The 20,811-nt window shown below is 33.2% G+C and overlaps 1 protein-coding gene across 4 annotated transcripts in view; it reads right to left on the bottom strand.

The window, feature by feature from the left end:
• Positions 1 to 20,811, bottom strand: part of BRINP3 (BMP/retinoic acid inducible neural specific 3) — a 375,365-nt gene that overhangs the window by 104,216 nt on the left and 250,338 nt on the right. For all 4 annotated transcript variants that reach the window (XM_036112049.2, XM_036112048.2, XM_036112047.2 and 1 more), the window contains one exon: positions 19,753 to 19,989. In XM_036112049.2, coding sequence (XP_035967942.1) covers positions 19,753 to 19,989 — 237 coding nt within the window. The remainder of the gene's footprint in view (positions 1 to 19,752; positions 19,990 to 20,811) is intronic.

Raw genomic sequence — 20,811 nt, 5'->3', positions numbered from 1 at the left:
AATTTATTTATCCACATTGAAAGATTGTGAAACTCTGAGGAGATTTCAGAGTCTGTCTGCTAAATACCCCAAAGTATCATCTATCTTACAGTTTGTGCTTTTCCATCAATCTCACAGCTTGTGCCTTTCCTTGCATTAATTTATATAATCCACAATCTTAGTACTTAGAGACTCTTTGAGAATAACAAGTAACCCCTCTTAAAAATGAAATAATTCTGATAACGCTTCAGAACTGTCAGTTGTCAGACATTAAGCATGGATTGGTTCAAGCTAGTTGTCTTCCCTCTGAAACACTGACACCCGCTGAATTTGATGTGGGTACTGTTCCTCTAGGCAAAAGGAGTTTTGGCCTGCCAGGACCGTGGGAAATGTTTCCTTGTTCAAATGAGAGACTGTTCTGTCAGTCTGGATCTCTGATGAATAAGGAGCCGAGGACAGCTGACTTACAGCGCACATGTAGTGCAAAGGAAAAATAAATGTATGTTGTTCTAGAGGTCTGAGAATCTGAGATCATTTGTTACCTTGCCTGTTCTTACTGATATGAACTGAAGAGTACTGTGGGCCTTATGCATTTTCAGGAGCAGACTATGTCCTTGGGTGTGGAGAAGAAATGATGAGCTCAGATTTGGGGTATTGGTTATACATGAACTTAAAAATATTATTTAAAAAGGCAGGTGTATGCTAACCATACTTCCAAATATGTTTGGGCCAGGCTTGCAAAGCCAAGAAAAGGATACATCCTTTCTCTCCGACTTCCATACACTTTGCTTCATGAGCATTTGCTTCTAAACCCAGAACAAAATTCAATGCTACAGTTATAGCATGTACCTCTATCATGAGCCTAAAGGACTTACAGGAAGAATGGAATGCTAAGATAGTATTTTTCTGTGGGAAAGTTTACATTAAGACAAATTGTAATTAGATAATCACTTAGAGCAGAACAAGAGGGTAAGGAACGGCATCAGGCTAAAAAGATATCCTAAAATATTTGTACTTAGGTGGTTAAGTTTAACCATTGTCTAGAGCAAGACCAGTCATAGCCTAAAATAACCTTACAGGTGAGCTGTTTTCATATAGGGCTAAGTTAGGGCACATTATTTTACTTAATTGGTTATATTTAAAAACACAGAAATCATGGAATGTTATTTTAGGTATACCAAGAATGAAGAGTAAAAGGGCAATACAAATTTCTAAAATCAATATGGAACTATTCTCAAATTCCAGGGAAATTCTAGTGTGGTTTATGACAGGGTTCTGCTATTTTCCCTGTTCTGTTAAAACAAATGAACAACAGTCAATGATTAATAAGACACCATAGAAGACAATTTTAGTCCATGATGCAATCAGAATCCATAAAGAACTCAAGGAGTACAACAATAACAGAAATACTAAAACAAAGTGAAGTCCAGCATTTATTAAAAAACAAACAAACAAACAACAACCAACCTCTATGTGTGTGTGTGTGAAAATTGAAAAAGAGGAATCTGACTTACTAGCAGATTATGTGAAACACACTTAGAAATTCTGCTCACAACTCAGTGTGTGTGAAAAGTATAACATAGATGCCAAAAAGTCAACAGGTTCTTAGTCTGCATTATGTCCAGAATAAAAGAGGTACTTATTTTATTTTATTGTACATTAATGAAACCACATTTATAGCACTGTGTTCAGTTCTGATTCTACTGACAAACTGAAATTATCTCAAAAGGATTATGAGGACTGTTAAGGATTTAGAAATAAAGAGTCATCTAAGAAAGTTGGAATATTAAATTTGCTAGAACAAATACACAAAGAGGATGTGATAGTTGTATGCAAACAACATCTTGCAGAAAACTGGAGAATAACTAAAATTTCAAAATAAATAAGAGCAATCTTATAATTAGAGCCATTCAAACTCATGCTCTTCAGCTTTGGGATACACCAAGCTCCCAATCATTGGACATAGAAGTTAAATAATCAACACTAAATTGTATGAGGCAGGGGATTTTTCATTAGATAGAAAGCTTGACAAACAGGCCACTACAGTACCTGTCAGTTTTAAGAGTTGAGGCATGTCTTTATGCTTCAGTGGTGTTTGGGGAAACTTATCTTGTTATTCTATGTGTGTTATCTTGCATAACCAGTGCGACAAATTTGGTCAACCTTCCTAGGATGATGCCCATTCAGAGTTCACACAACACAGCTACCTGACAATCTGACATAACACCACACATTTGTTTTGCTGCCAATTAACTTCAAGATCTTCCCACTAACACTTTGTCAACTCCTTAAATGAAGCACTGACTTTTGCCAACAGAGGGTTATTTCTTCTTCACAGCTAGCTGTTAAGATGATACAAGCAAGATAACAAAAATTAAATGAGACTCTCAGTGACAGGCCATTTAGCTGCGTGGCAGATCTATGTGCATGCTATAGGCTTTACTACAGGAGCAGAGAAGGGTGAAGGAACTCTTGGTTAAACCAAAGGAAATGTATCTCTTGCACACAGATTTAATACTTGCTATGAGGAATTTGGCTATGGTCCACAAGTTTGCAATTATCAATGTATATAAAATCTTGAATTATCATAACAGTCATGAACAAATTGATTTTTTAGAAAAAGTCAGAGAGAGAGAAATATTGTCGTTATAATTAGTGTTACAGTCTAGATTACCACCTTTAGAAATAATTAGAGCCTTCCTGACATGTAGTTAGCAAATATTAACAGTGACTGAAGGCACTCTGTATGGAATTCAACTCACTCTAAAAAATTTTATCTCTTTTGGCTCTAGAGCTTTCCATCATTCCATAATGAAATAAGCAGATGACATATAAAATTCACTGCGAGCATTTAGGTGAATTTAGGACATGTGGAATTAGTTATCAATATCATATTTCATATAAATATATATAACACACAATGACAATGTCATTTTCTGTGTCTATCTTAAGCATTGCCTACATGTATTCAGTTTTGATCATAAGGGGTTTATTGCAACCTCTAGATCATATCTTAAATTCTAACTACCATATATTAGATGTGTTGAACAAATTACAGCATGCGTTAGCCCCAGCTTTCTTATCTGTAAAATGAAAGCCAAGTACAAGCATGATATTAGTATTTTGCAGGGTTATTTTAAAGAGTAAAGTGCATAAGGTATAAACTGTGTCTAAATGGTCTATATATTTTCTATGAAATCCATTAAATAATAAATTCAGAAAATGTAAGAAATATTTATCATATTTTCTTAGAAAGAGCAATCAAACTGAAAGTCTCATAATATTACTTTTTAAAAATTAGATAAATAAATCACAACACCAGTATCCATGTTTCTTTCACTTACAGCGAAATGCCAAGTATAGTCTATTCTTATATGAAAGTCAGCATAGGCTACGTTTTTCCAACATAACAAACATACCAAAATACTGCTAGACTTCACAAAAAAGATTTATTTCTTGCTCACATCACATATCCATGACAGTGTGGCTGGGGTTATACTGCGGATTGTCCCTTCAGTGACACAAACCGTCAGAGTCTTTACCATCTGAAACATCATCAATTGCTTTGGCAGAGGAAGCAAACCTAACAAACTGTGTCTGGCTCTGAAGGGTTTCCTCTAGAGAATGACATTGTTTGCTCTTCCATTTCCTTTATCAAAACAAGTCACATGGCCATATCTAACTTCAAGGGTGATGCAAGGTCAATTTTCTTACGGGCCCATAAGGATGAGAGCCAGAAATATTTGCTGAAGAGCACGAGTGACAACTTTATATTACATACCAATTTCATTTGGCGATTTGGAAATTTTGCTATATACTTTAAATACCTAATTTTAAAGATTTGATGACCAAATAAAAATTTTATGGGCTATACCTTGACTTTATGTTAATTTCTAATGTTCTACCATTAGATTATGTGCATGTATCTAAAAACCTAGGTTAAAATTCCACATACTGCTGTCTTCATTTACCAGTGAAATAAGTGATGAAGCATTTCACGTAAAAGACAACAAGATTAACTCTGCATCCATATAAAGAGTTGATTCATTTGCTTTAGCAAAATGATGAAATTTTAAAATACATGGCTCAATCTCTGAAAAGGGATGAATAGAATTACTTTTTAGTTTGTCATAATAAGGGAATACTGTCAAGACATTATCTGTATACAATGGAATAGTTAATGTACAAAATACTGAGTATATGACATTAGAAAATTTTAACAAAGTCTATGTGAGCATTATGAGGTCACTGTAGAAGGCATGAATGCAGTGAGTGCTCAAAGCCTTTGTCCTGGCTTCCTACAGTTTATAGTTGACACAAATAACCATCTTTATCAAAATGACCCAAAAGGTAGCGTAAAGCGCACACAACCTTGGAAGGTCATCACATATATTCTTATAAAACCGACCATACAGTAGCAGTAAAAATTCTCTGAACACACAGTATTATTTATTAATCTCTCTTTGCCACAGTCTATGTCTATATGAGAAAACAAACAATAAAACACTTAATGAAGTCACCACTTATTTCGTTTTTATGATACTGAATCAAAGCCTTGAATGATTTGTTTCAGACTAAGCCAGATAGATGACCAAATTATGAGTTCTAATAAATGCTGACTACGATAGCTTTAGAACAAACACATGCATATATTGAGAGATAATTCTCCATAACAAATAAATTCAAACTGATGGAAAAAGCATTACATCTTTTTGTTCTGCATCTATATCATCTATCGTCTTATTATGAGGAGAAATACATGGCCGTTCATGCTCTTATTCAGATTTGAGTGATAGAAAATAAGACAAAAAAAATCCCTCAAAATACCTAGGTAAAAAAAAAATACAATATAAGAGGCAAAGTATTTTTGTATTTTAGCATTGTTTTTTAGAGTATACCCCTTGAAAAGATGAGTGGTATTACAGTCAGTGACAGTGAATGAGGTAGATTGAAATTAATTCCTGGGCAATATCTGGCCACACATATATTTTGTTATCTCATTTGTCAATCAACATATATTGTGATGTACAGTGTTTGTACTAAATATAGCACACTTTACTAGTTTTTTGTATAATGACAAAAAGATATATAGTGGTCTCTGTCCTCAAGAAACACTGAACTCTTTTTAGAGTTGGGATGATGACACTGATCTAGGTATGGAAATACATCAGGCAAGCTAGAACAGGTAGATTGCGTTTGGCAGAGAGCCTTTTGGGATCTAAATCGGGAATAGTTACATAAAACACCTGCTTGGCACTCTACAGCCATCTTATTTCAGATGATGTTAAAAAATTAATTGAAGTACAGAATAAAATTTGGTAATGGCAAAGGTGATATTCATAATATATTAAATATGATACAGCTAGGCATTGATGAATCAGAGCAGAAATGCTAACCAATCAGAACAGAGAGCAGTTGAAAACCAAATTGATTTTGCTATATCAGTCTTGAAGCTGAATACTTTTTTTAGTGCTGAGGATATCTATAAGTTACAGTGTATCCAATAAAAGATAATCACAATAAATTAAAACATAAATAGATATTGTAAAACTCACTATAGAGACTTCATGTTATAAAAAGCTTGTTTTCTTTCCCTTACTCTTGTAGTCCAATTACCAATCCCTTTAAAATAAGTACATTATACATATAAGCATATGGTTGCCAAAAAAGCTTTACCCGAGAGAAGGCAATGCTATATGTGATAGTTAATTTAGAATGAGAATTTTATATCTATTTCCTTTAATCTAAATAAGGTAAGTGAATGAAAAATGAGGTAGTCAAAATTTTAGGAGATTAAATGACCTGCTAATGATCACATAACTTTTTACTGAAAATGCTTGTTTATCTGATGATCAGGTATTTAGTTTGGACAAAATGGTGGGAACAGTGGACTGAATGTGTCAAAGTTCACATTCTCCTATCCCTGTTAAATAGAAGGCTGTAGAATTTCAGACAGCAAGAGCAAAACATATATTCCCAACTAAGATTATACAGTTAGATGATACAGAATATGATGTTTTTAGTTGTATCTGAAAACCAATGGTGGCTGACATTTCGGGTGTTCACAAGTACTCGGTCTGGATCCTTTTCTTTTGTAGCCGTATGGTAAAATGTCATTTCTCTGTTTCCTTTGAAATTAGGCTTGGCTATGAAATGTGATCAGAGGTAATGTGAAATGTGAATTGCCTCCCAGCAAGTCACGTAAGAGCCAGTGACAATTTACCACACTCTTTCCACTTCCTCCATAAGCAAACCACACCAGGTGGCCATCTGCCTTTCAGTCTTAATTCAGGAGTGCAAAGTGCAAAGCCCAGCTAACCTGTGTGGGCGTGCAGGATAAGCGAGAGGTGAACTTTGTTGATGGCTGACATTTTAGAGGTCTTTGTTATTGCAGTGTTACCAAGCTGATGTTGACTTATACAGAAATGGGAGCCAGAAATGGAAATGGAAGGGAGAGCTAGTGCTGGAGAAAGCAAAAGCCTACAGTTGTAACACTGACTTAGTGGATCATGAATGTGTCAAGGGCACTTTATCAGAGCTGGAATAATGATAATCCAGGTTAAGCAGTGGGGAAACAGCTAGTAAAACTGTTGCCTGTGGTAACTGAGGATGAAGATCATGTACCCAATAAACTCAAGGTGCCAGGGAAAATGTCAGAAAATAGAATGTTAGTTCTGTCCAATGACTGCTTCTGGTAAGGTATGGCAAGGTAGTATTATCCTCTGTCACAGAGACACATGGTTCCAGGGTGAGGCTGCACCGTCAGCCCAAGTCCTGGAGTGAAGAGACATAAAGAGGACTCTGTAGCCAACTTAAAATGGACAAGTGGGATGAGGAAAAAAATAAACTGCAATGTCATACTTCAAAGCAAATTTTTGATTGTGCATTTTTGTAGCATTATCTAGGTTTTCTGTCTGATGTGCTATCTCAAACTTAGAAAAGAATTCATGAGTTTTGAAAGCAGAAATAAAAGGGACTGAATAGAGAAGCAATGAATCAAGTAGAGGTGAAAGAGGCAATTGCTTCTCAATTCCCAATATTAAAACAATGGCCGATTATAAGTCAATCCCATAGCAAATATAAAATTTAGTGTCTGGCCTCCATGTTTTTGTCATGCTCAAAAAATAGATGAATTAGTCTTAGGAAATATGCCCAGTAAAAGGTGTAATACTCAGTAAATATTCTTAATTGGACAAGGCACAGATAAAGAAGTCTAATAAATTCCCATGATTAAATGAGAGAGGTAGGAAGGGAAATAAGATGAAAAAGAAAAGAAAAATAGCAAATATGGAAAACAACTTTAGGGCAAACTGTGGATGTGGCTATTGATCCATGGAATTGATTGAATTCAAATGGATAAAGGACCGATAAGTTTTTACATAAGTTGTACTTCCAAAGAAACCATGACTGCAGGTTTAAAAAAAAAAAAAAATCTGAAATTTAAGATTTCAAATGACCTTGGGTTCTTAATGTTTGGGCAGAAAGCAGACTGAGAAAGCTGTTCCTTAGTCACATTTTCCAATTCTCATCTCACATGTGGCCAAGGAGGAAAAGGAATAGAAAGATCACACATATATTGGAATTTGGAAATAGTAGGCAAGTGAGCCACTCCCAGAGAGAAAAATTGAGGACAAATCAAGGAATAGTCACCCCTAGGTTTGAGGCCCTCAAAATGTCTTCTGAATAGAATTTCATAATTGCTACAACAGTTTGCTTTGTGTTCCTTGTTTTCTCCCTTTCTGGGTAGAAGTGCTTACTATAATTCTGGTTGATTCTACCTTGGTGTATGGTATGTCTGGCATACATGACTTGCTTTTGGGTTCATGTCTCTGTAAAAAAAAAAAAAAAAACACATCTAGATTGAATCAAGATGTTGCCAAGCATCACTTCATTGAACTGGACCCAGTAATAGATGGGACTTATGTTCTGTCTCTCATGGGGATGGGGTATGTGTGTTCTGCATCTGAGAAGAGGAGGAAATTGAATATCTTAGTGATCAGAACAAGGGAGTGTAGAGTCATTACAGCTTTTTAAATAAATATTAAGGATCTCTTTTAAGGAAAAACCCTCTTTGAGACAAGCAAGGATAACTCATTTTAGCCAATGAAATTTAGCATTTGTGTTATGTATCACTCTCTGGCTAAGCTTTAAGACTTAGTATACACATAGTATGCCATGTTGTTTTCCTTCTTCATGGTGATCACTTTTCCACATGGGGGTTGGTCTGCCAGCCTGAGTCTTAGAATGAAGAGAGAGAGCAAAATCCTCAGCAAACTTGCAATGGTCAAGTGAGGAATAAATATATTTAATACTATAATCCAAGGATATTTTGGGCTTCTTTATTATTGCAGTATTATTAGCCTGTCCTGTATGGCAGATCATCTATAATTGGCTGCACAATGGAGCCATGTTTTTGGTTTATTTATTGGTTCATGTAACTGAAACTAAAGAAGAGGTGAGCTTATAGCAAGAGTGATTTAACAGTCCAAGGATATAACCAAAGAAATACATTTTCCACCTTGCAAGGCTCAAACAACTCTTATGGTTGCAAGACTCTCTACTGGTCTTATGACTATGTTCTTCTTTCAAATCTAAAGAAAAATTAATAGAATTCCCCACAGCTATTATGGAAAAATTAGGAATCTTTTATCTCCTTCAAATACTCCCAGGAAATATATTTTTGGGTCTCATTGACCCAATTTTTCATGTGTCTTAAGCTGATCTATGTAGCTAGGGGAATGGATTCTTGTGATTTGCTTGCATTAATCAGACAGCATCTGGATCTCAGTATGAGCTGAGTACCATACACTGCAATACTAAGAATGGGAATGGGGGTTCCTCAAAGAAAATTTGGGATACTTTAGTGTCAGGGAACAGGAATGAATACTGAGCAGCAAACAGTAAGATTTTATTAAAGATTATGACATGGACAGTTACTGGACAGTTAGTTAAAATTCAAATTTTTTATTCACAGATACTTATTTTTCTCTGGAAAATATTGTTTTTCTATAAACCTATAGTTAACTATCATCTAAGGGAGAAACTATTTTGGGGAAAAATTAATAATAGTCTACATTTTAAAAAAGCCAAGAGGAAATAAATAATTATTTTTTAACATTTATAAATCGAGTTAACTCAACTTTTATAGTACATACATTTTGCCATGATAGCATTAGAAAGTTTATCCATTTTTCAGATGAAGTGTCAAACGGACAGTGTTTAGAAGTAACACCTAGACAATTTCCACTACAAGGTGGCCTCTAGCTGCCATTCTTGGTTTATCAAATGAATATCCTTACATTTAATAGGACATGATTCGATAAAGATTTATGTTGACAGCATACAATACACCTTAGACTGCCCACACACCAGGTGATAACACAATTTCTCCAAAGAGTAAAGATGTTATGTCAAAAAAATTCTAAAGGATTTGTGCTCTATGTAAACCAAGCCCTTTATTTTTTATTAAGATTAATTATTAATTAAAAATTAGTACTTGTATCATTATATTCTATAGTTATAGCTTAAATCATTAAATTTCTTATTTATCCAAAGAACAATTAAGGATAATTCAGAATATTATATGAAAAAGATACTATATTGCTACCTATGCAGTAGTTCTTTATTTTTCTGCTAACTTTAGTAAATTGTTACATAATTCAAATCAAAATAAAATTGGGGTTTACTTATTTAGATGTATCTGTAAAACTGTAAGGACTTCCAGTTTTTTCATTAGGTTAGAATTATTGATCAAGACCTGGGTAGAATTGGTCTCTAAGTAATTGGCAACAAAATTGTTTTTATCTAATTAAACAAAACACATAAATCAGTTTGTTTGGTTACTATTCCTGTGTGTTTCATTTTTTTGTCTGCATCTATATTTCCCCATGTCTTTCCCTATATCTTTATCCTATCTCTATTCTTTCACTACAATCATTACATATATATGCCACCATTATTTCTTATTAAACAGCATTAATTTATTTCTGAAAATATTAAGGTAGAGAATGAATTTATTTAAATATAGTTCTTACAACCAAAATTTTCTCAGGTTGCAAGATATGAAAGAAAACATATTCTATTTTGAAATTTTCTAACACTTTTTTGGAAGGCTGTAAAATGTATTTTTACAGGACTTGTATTACAGAACAAAATGAATCATAAATAATCAAACATAAAAAATGGCTAAGCATTCTACACTAATCTGGTCTAATGATTTAATTTTATACTTGGTGATAATAGAAAACACACAAAACAGAAAGGTATTTATAAACAAGTTATCTTGACCCGATAAAATCTGCGATTTATTTTCTTCCTTTTTGTGTGGTAATTGATATTAGCACTCCATATTGTTACTATATACTCCTATACACATTTTCACACTTCGTGTTGTTATCTGTATTTAAGGAAGAATTTCGTATATTTTGATGTACATTCTAATCTGATAAAATAAATACAAACTGATTTTTTCTTCAGCTTTAATAAAAATGTATTTTTGGTATATTAATTATTTGCATTAAAAATTGTCAGGTTCAGTTAAATTAAATATTTGAAGTAATCTAATCGTCATTCTTAATCATCAGGCAAATGAAATAAATTGGTGCATTTCCTTACAATCAAAGTACTTAGAATTAAGTTTACCAAGTTATAGGAGCCTGTGGGTGGGGAGAACATTTGAAAACCTTTTCCCAATGCAGTATCTGCCTCATTACTTCTTATATTTTGTTTATTTCTATGAGGCAAAAAAAAAAAAAATAGAGGAAGTTTTATTTCTCAAAAAAGCTCTTCTCAAAACTGTCAAATATGCTCTTTGATACATTTTACTAGTGTTAAAAGGAGTCCAGTAAAAACAATATTTTACCTATTGTTTCATTCCAAGTGTGGGTAAATGAATGTGGTTTTATTAAAGATGTAATGTACTAGTAAAAAGTTTGGGTTAATTCTTTATACATTGAAATTGAAAAAAAACGCTCAATATTATCTATGATGAATCAGAAAATTTACAGCAAAATAAGGCCACTCCTCAAATTAAATATGAATCAGCTAAATATGCTGCATACCAACTGGAATAAATAATTAAATTGGAACAAATAATTAAATACAAATTTTTTCAATATTAGAAATAGTTTCAGAAATATCATCCAAAATATAGATTTATTCCATAAATTATTGTTTTCCTAACATTGACACAATTGAACCAGTATGGTAAGAATCTGGTTTTAAACCTTAGTTGGGCAGCCCACATATGAGTTAAGATTAAAAAATCTGATTTCTTTTTTTTTTAAGTGGTGGCAGATGGTGGGGAGGTGGTGATGTTGGTAAAAATTCTGACTTTAATTAGCACTAGCTTTTAACTAGTAGCTCAAAACCTCTGGCCACTGAATATTCCTGATTAATTTTTGACCAATTACATACTGAACTGAACATACCATGTAGCCAGACTCTGGAGCAAGGAATCATGAGTCTTAAGCACCAATGAAGCAATTCAGACCCTCATCCACCACACCAGCCCTGCTTCAGCAAAGGTACCAAAGCCCTGACTTGGAATAGAATAGATGAACTTTGCTTATTCTTTTTTATTTATTTATTTATTATTTATTTTTTTAATCACTATCATTTTTTTCATTTTTAACTTTTTGGCTATTTAGATAATTCATTTCAAGAAACAATAAGCTGCAACAAATATAAGGGCTTATTTATTTCTTTGACAGTTAATATATTTTCTTCCAATTAATAAGATCTAATTTCTCATGAGGAAGTAAGAAAAAAACTCACTGTAAATCTTAAAAATGAGAGAAAGCTTAAATGATACTTCAACATTTTGTAATTTTCAAATTCTGCCAAAGATTATTTCTTGAAATTCCAATTAAATACTTCATTAAAGAAGTACGTATATGTTCCATTAGTATAGGTATCTAGTCAAAAATATGAAAAATAATCAAAAATGCTTTTTCGGTTTTCTTTTAAGGCTCTGTGTAGCTCAGAAACTGACAATAAATCTGTTAATTTAAAACAGAGTTTATCAAACTCAAAGATAATTTTCAATAAAAATAACACTAAGGCTCAAATTTCAAGTCAACAGGAATGATGTCAGATTAAACCACATTCACTATGAAGAATTAGACAACTAATGTGTAACTACATTATTTAAAAGATGACTGAGGATGGGGACAAGTGGGGAGGCAGACAGTGGCGACCTCTGGAAGATGGACTCTCTTCTCTCTGCTGGTCACAATCTGGAAAAGGCTATCCTCGCTCTGGAAAGAAGCCCTAAAACAACTCACGCCGCTGCTCCGACAGCCCCGGAACACGCGCCTGGCTGCTCCCGGGACCCCCGGCAGCACTGCGCTCCCGCCCTGCGCCAGCATGCGGCTCAGACCGCCACCGAGCAGGGAGAAGCCGCGGGCCCGCACTGCCGTGGCCGCCGGACTTTGCTTATTCTTATACTTAATATAAATGGAATCACATAGTATACATACTTTTGAGTTTGGTTTCCTTTCTTCAATTTGATACTTAAGAGATTTATTCCTAACATTCTGGGTAGATCGTGTATGCACTTAGCTTCATAGAATACCATGACTTTTTACTCTTCCTGTCTCAATAGGCATTTTGGTAATTTCCATTTTCAGAGTGTGGAGAATAATGTTACTATGAACATTCTTGTACATTTTTGTATATTTATTGTGAATATGTACATATTCTAAATTTCTATCTAGGAATGAAATTGATGGGTTAAAGGATATGATGTATTTGCCTTTAGTGGAGGCTGGCAGATATTTTTTTCCAAAATTAATTATACACCCGGCATTATTATGTAAGAGTTCCAGTTGTTCTAAGTTCTCACTAGTTATTTTTTTCTCTCTCTCTCCTCCCTTTACTCCCTCTCTCCTTTTCTTCTTCTCTCTCTCTCTTTTTTTTTTTTTTTTAATTTTAGCCATTCTGGTAGGTGTGTAGTGCTATCATGGGAGACTTTATGACTCTATTTTCTGATTACAAAGTTATTGAACACTTTGTCATATCATTATTTTCCATTTGGAGATCCTCTTTTTCAAGGTATTGAAATATTTTGACCATTTCTTTATTGATTTTTAATTGATTAGAAGGATTTCTGTATATATCATCCATATGAGTTCTTGGTTTGACAAATGTATTGCAAATATGTTCTCCCTTTACATAAATTGCCTTCTCATTTTTAATGGTGTTTTTGATTGAAGTTTTTTTTAAATCAATTAATTAACATATAGTGTATTATTAGTTTTAGAGTTAGAGTTTAGTGATTCATCAGTTGCATATAAAACCCAATGCTCATGACATCAAGTGCCCTCCTTAATGCCCATCACCCAGTTATCCCATCCCCATACCCACCTCCCCTCCAGGAACCATCAGTTTGTTTCCTATAGTTAAGAGTCTCTTATGGTTTGTCTCCCTGTCTGATTTCATCTTGTTTTATTTTTCCGTCCCTTCCCCTGTGTTCATCTGTTCTGTTTCTTAAATTGCACGTATGAGTGAAATCATATGATTGTAGAAGTTTTAAATTTCTTTCTTTTCTTTTCTTTTTTTTTTTTTTTGTATTTTACAATCAGTATTTGGGATTCACAACATTATTTTCAGCTTGATTAAATTTTAAACAGATTTCTTCTAGACAACAGGCCCCTGATCTCCCTTTTTGTCCGAAAACTTGGAATTGTAAATTCTTTCTGCGTCCCTTTTAAGATGTAAATCTTTTACAAACCATAATGTCTTTCCCAAGGATCTGGGAGTCATCACTTTGAAATATAATCATCCCAGAAAAAGGAGCTAGCTCATCTATCTTTCAGTCTCCGTGGGAAAGTAAAAGACAAGCTTATATAAGGGACAATTAGCAAACACAGCTAGCCTAATCTGTTGACCAGCCTTCTTGCTCATGTCTTCTAGTACTTTTCCTTGAGGTAATCCCAGTGTTTTGAAAATCCTCCTGCCTTTTGTTTCAGAGGATTTGAGTTCAACGTCTCTTTCCTACTGTAAGTCTCTTTCCTTTATTACAATAGTCTTAAATAAAGTCTAACTTGACTATTTAACTTGTGGGGTACAATTTTTATTTTGTAGTTCATATAAATAATTATGATATATATATTCCTGTTGTATTCATTATGTTATTATCAAGAAATATTTTTATTTCAGTAAATATATCTTGCATTACAATTTAATATTTTTTGGCTAATGTTTACATTACATATTTTTCCACCCTTTAACCTCAATTTATCTATGGCCTTAACATGTCTTTAGTAAGTAGCAAATAATCTTTTATTGCTACTATTATTATTATTGCTGTGTTATTTTAACCAGTCCTGTGGTCTTTTATTTAGAATATTTAATGTAATAAGAAAAATAAAATATTTAATATAATAACCATTATAGTGAGATTATATCTGACCTAACACAATTTATTAAAAAGACGATCTAAACCTTTCCCTTTACACTGTATTTATCTAATTGATCCAGATGATTTTTTCTCTTGTTTTCTACTTTATTGTCTTTCTTGGGGGGGGAGGGGTAATCAAATAATTTTTATTTGATTTTCTTCTTCTAGATTTCAATTAAATAGTTTCCCTTATTTTAGAGTTATCCCAGGGATTATAATATATATCCTTGATTTATATCACTCTAATATCAATTATATCTCTTAACACATCCTTAACAATGGCAGCACCTTGGAATACTGAGAATATTAACTCTTTACATTCATCACCCATTTTTACACTATTATAATATGTTAAAATCCTATATACATATATATAATTTCCACATCACATTATTATTTTGTGCAGTTGATATTCACTTGTATGTACTTGTACATATTTGCTATTTTTAGTATTCCTCTTCCTCTTTGCATTTCCATGTTTTTACTTAGCATTTCTTGTCTGAACAAATTTTTACTTTCACCTTCATTTTTGAAAATATGGTGGGCTGGCATATAATTCTAAATTAATAGTTATTTTCTTTATTTTTAAAGATGTTAAAATCTGTTTGTTTGTTTTTTGATAAGTCAGACCTATTGTCATTCCATTGAGAGTAATGTCATTTTTTTTTCCCTAGGTATATTGAAAAAATATTTTTTGCCTTTTTTTTTCTGAACAGATTTTCTGTGATGTGCCTGTGATTTTCTTTTTATTTATCTTTCTTTGTTTTTGTGTTTGCTGTGCTTTTTTTATCTGTAGGTTGAATGTGTAGGTTTTCAGGTTTGAAAAAATTGTATCCATTATGTCTTTGTATACTGTATATGCCATTTTCCCATCTACGCCTCTTGTGCCTCAGATTCAAAAATATGTTAGACCTTTTATAAATATCTCACTTGTGTACTTATCCAATATTTTGTTGTTGCTTTCTTCACTGCTTCCATCTTTGTCTATTCTGTTAACCTGTCTTCATATTCATTAATTTCATCATCCATTGTGCAAAACTCTTATTAAAACAAGACTTTGAGTATTGATTTCGGATACTGTATTTTTATGTTTTAGAATGTCCTTTAGTCTACTTTTATGGATGCAAATCTCTGATGAACTTTTCAATATCTTCACCTACATGATCATTTCTTTCCTTTAGTTTTTGAACATTTTAATAATAATTATCCAAAAATCTTTCCTACTAATTTCAATATCCAGATCATCTTACATCACTTGTCTGGTTTCTTTTCTCTTTGACATTAGCTCCATGGTCTTGTGTGCTCACATATATTGAAAATTAAGGTTTCATGTCCATCAAATATAAAAAGAACTGCAGAGATTTTAGAAAATGTTTTCATCCTCAAGAGGTCACCCTCTTCATATTTAACAGACACTATGGGGAGTTGATCTTTTCAGGATCAACTCCTTAAGATCAGGATTTAAACTGTATTAGTGCTGGGTTATAATTGTATAGGATTCAATCTACCTCTGGTTTTCCCCTGTTGTTAGAGTGTGGTCCTTCCAAACTTTCAATTATCCACCCTTTCAGTATTTGCTTCTTCAGGTCTATAACACTGCAAAGATTCAATTTTATCACCCAGAGGTTTTAGTTTATCTCTTTAGTCATATGCACCTGGTAGGTTCAAAATAAGGCAAATGTCTTCATTTTTTTTTTTTTAAAGATTTTTATTTATTTTTTGACAGAGAGACAGAGACAGCGAGAGAGGGAACACAAGAAGGGGGGGTGGGAGAGGGAGAAGCAGGCTTCCCGTGGAGCAGGAAGCCCAATGCAGGGCTCGAACCCAGGACCCTGGGATCATGACCCAAGCTGAAGGCAGACACTTAATGACTGAGCCACACAGGCACCCCGGCAAATGTCTTTAAAGAGGTGACTGGCCATATATTTAAAAGCCTTCAAGTCAGTCACCAATATTCTTACTTTGATCTACTGTAACTGCCAAATTTTCTTCTGGTTTCTTTGTTCTGGAAAAGCATGTTCCAGTAGCTAATCCTACATTCTCAGCTTCTAACTCTGCCTTGAACTGATAAATGTGCCCCAGGGAAAAACAGTTGTAGAAACTGTGTCAATTCATCATTCTCTGTAGGGTTTTCCATCCTTGCCAGTTTTATTTTCAAACTCCTCTCTCAGAGAGTTTTTGTCTTAAGCTCTTGACAATCTGTGATAAATGTCATTCTGCTTTCAGAGAACTTTGAATAATTCCATAGCATCCAGCGCTATCTAAATTCAGTAAAAACCTTGTCTTAAAACTAAATGTCTTTAGGTCCATTGAATCTAGAATTTTGTCAGTCTGATCTCCACAACCACTAAAAGTTTTGTTGGTTTTTCTTTCTTCCATCAGCTACTTTTTGCTTGGGTGAATGCACAGTCCTCAGCTTCTACTCTAAAGCAAGAATTGCCAAATGTTCACAGAATTAAGCACATTAGTGAATAGGAAAGAAAGAAAGAAAAAGAAGAAAGAAAGAAAGAAAGAAAGAAAGAAAGAAAGAAAGAAAGAAAGAAGGAAAGAAAGAAAGAAAGAAGGAAAGAAGGAAAGAAAGAAAGAGAAAGAAAGAAAGAAAGAAGAAAGAAAGAAAGAAGAAAGGAAGAAAAGAAAGAAAGGGAGGAAGGGAGGGAGAAAGAAAGGGAAGAAGGGAGGGAGAAAGAAAGGGAGGAAGGGAGGGAGAAAGAAAGGAGGGAAAGAAAAATATGAATCCCCAGCTTATACCTCCAGCCAGGAATCTTTTTCCGTTTAGTTTTGCTGCTTTTGTGATCTGTTATGTCTTTGAAGATACAATTTAAAAAATTATTCAGTTTTCTAGTTACTATCAATGGAAGTTCTACCCTACTTCAGTATACTATTCTACCTGGAAACAAAATCCAAATGCTCATTTGATGATTTTTATTTTAATACACTTTTCAAGGCAAAATAAAAATGGTAGCATTCCGGTGTGAATTCCACAATCAGAGAAGCTCAGAGGATTTCCTGGTCTAACCTATCTATCATACACTGTGCTATGAGATGGGAGTTGTTTGTTTCTTATTTTTATTTTTTTATTTTTAAAAAAGATTTATTTATTTATTTGGCGGGGAGGGGCAGAGGGAGACAATCTTCAGGCAGACTTCCCGGTGAGTGTGGAGTCAGCGCAGGGCTCTATCTCAGGAATCTGAGATCAAGCCCTGAGCCAAAATCAAGAGTCGGATGCTTAACTGACTGAGCCACCCAGGTGCCCCAGTTTGTTTGTTTTTTAAAATTTAACCCTGGGAAAACTACCAGGGTGCTGTATTTCATAATTTATCTAAAAGTGCTGTATTTCATAATTATTTTTAAACATCAGATGGTTTACATGAATAGAACATGATAGATGTCTCACACATGATATCTGAGTATTCTATTGGGAAAACTAGAAAGAGAAATTTGAGATTAGAAATTTATTTGGTTTATTCCTAGATATATTATTGTTTTTGGTGTAATTGTAAATGGGATTGATTCCTTAATTTCTCTTTCTGCTGCTTAATTATTGGTGTATAGAAATGCGACCGATTTCTGTAGATTGATTTTGTATCCTGTGACTTTATTGAATTTGTTTAACAGTTCTAGCAGTTTTTGGGTGGAGTCTTTTAGTTTTGCTGAAAAGAGTATCATATCATCTGCAAATAGTGAAAGTTTTACTTCTCCCTTGCTGATTTGGATGCCTTTTGCACTGTTGATGGGAATGAAAACTGGTGCAACCACTCTGAAAAACAGTATGGAGTTTCCTCAAAAAGTTAAAAATAGAACTGCCTTATGACCCAGCAATTGCACTACTAGCTATTTATCCAAAGAATGCAAAAATACTAATTCAAAGGGATGCATGCACCCCAATGTTTATATCAGCATTATCCACAATAGTCAAGATAATGAAACAGCCCAGTGTCCATCAACTGATGAATGGATAAAGAAGATGTAGTATATATACCAGGTGTTGTATGGAAGTATTGAATGACTATATTGTATACCTGAAACTAATATTGCACTGTATGTTAACTAAGTGGGATTTCAATAAAAACTTAAAAAAATTATATATATATATGTGTGTGTGTGTGTGTGCGTATATATATATATATATGTAATAGGAAAGAAATTCATTAGGTTTTCCAACAATTTCAAGGTGATAAAGATCTTTGATTCTAGATAGTTTTTCCTGTTTATATAAATAGAAATATTACTAAAATTGAAAAGCATTATTTATTATGCACTATTTTGATCAAAATATATGTTAAGAAATCATAAATTCATTAATCCTTCCTATATCTATTTACCTATCCTTTTATTTTATAATTTGGTGGTTCTACTCTGCAAAAAGATGATGTTTTATTTTAATAATCAATTGTGTTGTTTCTTATCTGATGTTAGCTGTGGACTTGTCATATATGGTCTTTATTGTGTTGAGATATGTCCCTTCGGTGTCTAATTTGTTAAGGGTTTTTATCACGAATGGAGGTTGAATTTTGTTGTTACTTTTTAAGTATGTTTGGTTAAATTAATCACCACAAGAATTATAATACCCAAGCATATAATTCTGACCTCTTGGCTAAACCTTTTCTGCCCACTTGAAAATCAGTTTAACACTTTTGACTAAATACTACATAATTATACTCACCACACTCTAAGGATGTTAATTATTCTTTACTCATGTATTATTATATATACTTTTATCAGTATTTTTAATTTTATGTTGAGACATACTTAATCTTTTATTAAAATTCAATGTTTTATGAAATGAAAGCTATTATAGGTTATGCAATTAGTAAGAAACAATATTGAAAATGCATATAGGCACTCATAAAAATTCAGAAATACAAAAACCAAAACCCACAAACATAAATCAAAATTGATCTAAATTTGATTTAAAAAATCAGTAGTTAAGTGAAGTTGCACATTCATGAGATTCATGTTAATGTAAAGAAGGTATAGAACAAATGCTCTCTGCATTTTCCCTCACAAATGAAACTCAGGGACCACTAGAAAAGTCTAAAGAGATATCAGAGAAATCAGATGATAAGTTCTTATATTGAGAAAGGCAAAGGCTTTCTTTCTTAAATGACTAATACATCAGCTCAAGAGCAGGCGAGGTTCTAGTGACGATAATGCACAGTACTACAAAAAGCACCATATATGCTTTCAGTAAAAATACTGAATCAGTGGTAATAGAAGTGATATGGATGTCTATTTGAAAGAATAATAATAAAAAATTAAATAAAAGGCTTCCCAATTATGTAATCATAGTCTCTTCCAAAAGGATAAAGTAGTCATTTCAATATAGTATTTCTTTTGGCAAAGTTTAAATGTTACATTAAAAGTTGTCTTACCTGATTCCTCAAAGTCACTGTTGTAGGCTTTCCAGGTTTCAGTTATTCGAAGAAGATTCTCTTCCATGGCTTGAATGTCCATGGAGGGGCAGTTGCATTCTGGAAATTTGGGACCACACTGACACCAGCAATCATTGTCCTTGCAGATAAACTCTCCCTCAGAATTGCAAGCAATGTAGCTCAATGCTGCTTGTACAAAACGTTCCTGAAGATAGTCTGGAAGGAGGACTTGTAGCCCTTAAAGAACAAACAAACAAACAAACAAAAAAGCACATACTTAAAAAAAAAGCATAACACATTTAAAATATTCAATAAAGGCTAATAATTTAATATATAAGTCATGGATTGAAAACTATAAATAGAAAATTATCTAAGCCAGAAAAAAAAAAGAAAATTATGTGAGCCTACAAAATTGCAAATATTTGTAATTCTTTTCAACATATGATGACTCTATGCACTGTTCAAGAATCCCAGAATTTATAGAGCTGTTTAAACCCTCAGATTATCTGATTTTTAAAAAATTTACTTAATTGTTCACTATTATTTATTTATTTATTTATTTTTAAGTTTTCCAGTTAGCATACAGTGTTATATAAGTTTCAGGTGTGCAATATATTGAGTCAACAATTCCATACACCACCCAGGACACATCAGGACAAGTGCACTCTTTAATCCCCATCACCTATTTCACCCACACCCCTCTGGTAACCGTCAGTTTGTTCTCTATAATTAAGAGTCTGTTTCTTGGTTTGTCTCTCTCTTTTTTATCCCTTTGCTCATTTGCTTTGTTTTTTAAATTCCACATATGAGTGAAATCATATGGTATTTGTCTTTCTCTTTGGCTGTTTCCCTTGTTTAGAATATTTGGTTATTTTTACATAATGTAGATCGAGCCTACCTTCCTAAACCTTTAAAAAGAGACACATACTTATTTCCCACCACTTGATTTCAAATAGTTTTCAATATTTTCACTTTACTTTCAAACTATCAGCCCACATTTACATAGATATCATAATACAATATGTTGTGGCGTTGGTAAAAGTGTTACAGATGCTGATG

This window comes from Halichoerus grypus, chromosome 7 (assembly GCF_964656455.1).
Source record: "Halichoerus grypus chromosome 7, mHalGry1.hap1.1, whole genome shotgun sequence".
Taxonomy (NCBI): Eukaryota; Metazoa; Chordata; class Mammalia; order Carnivora; family Phocidae; genus Halichoerus; species Halichoerus grypus.
The sequence above is the reverse complement of the archived record's forward strand: the minus strand, read 5'-3'. Positions and strand labels throughout refer to the sequence as shown.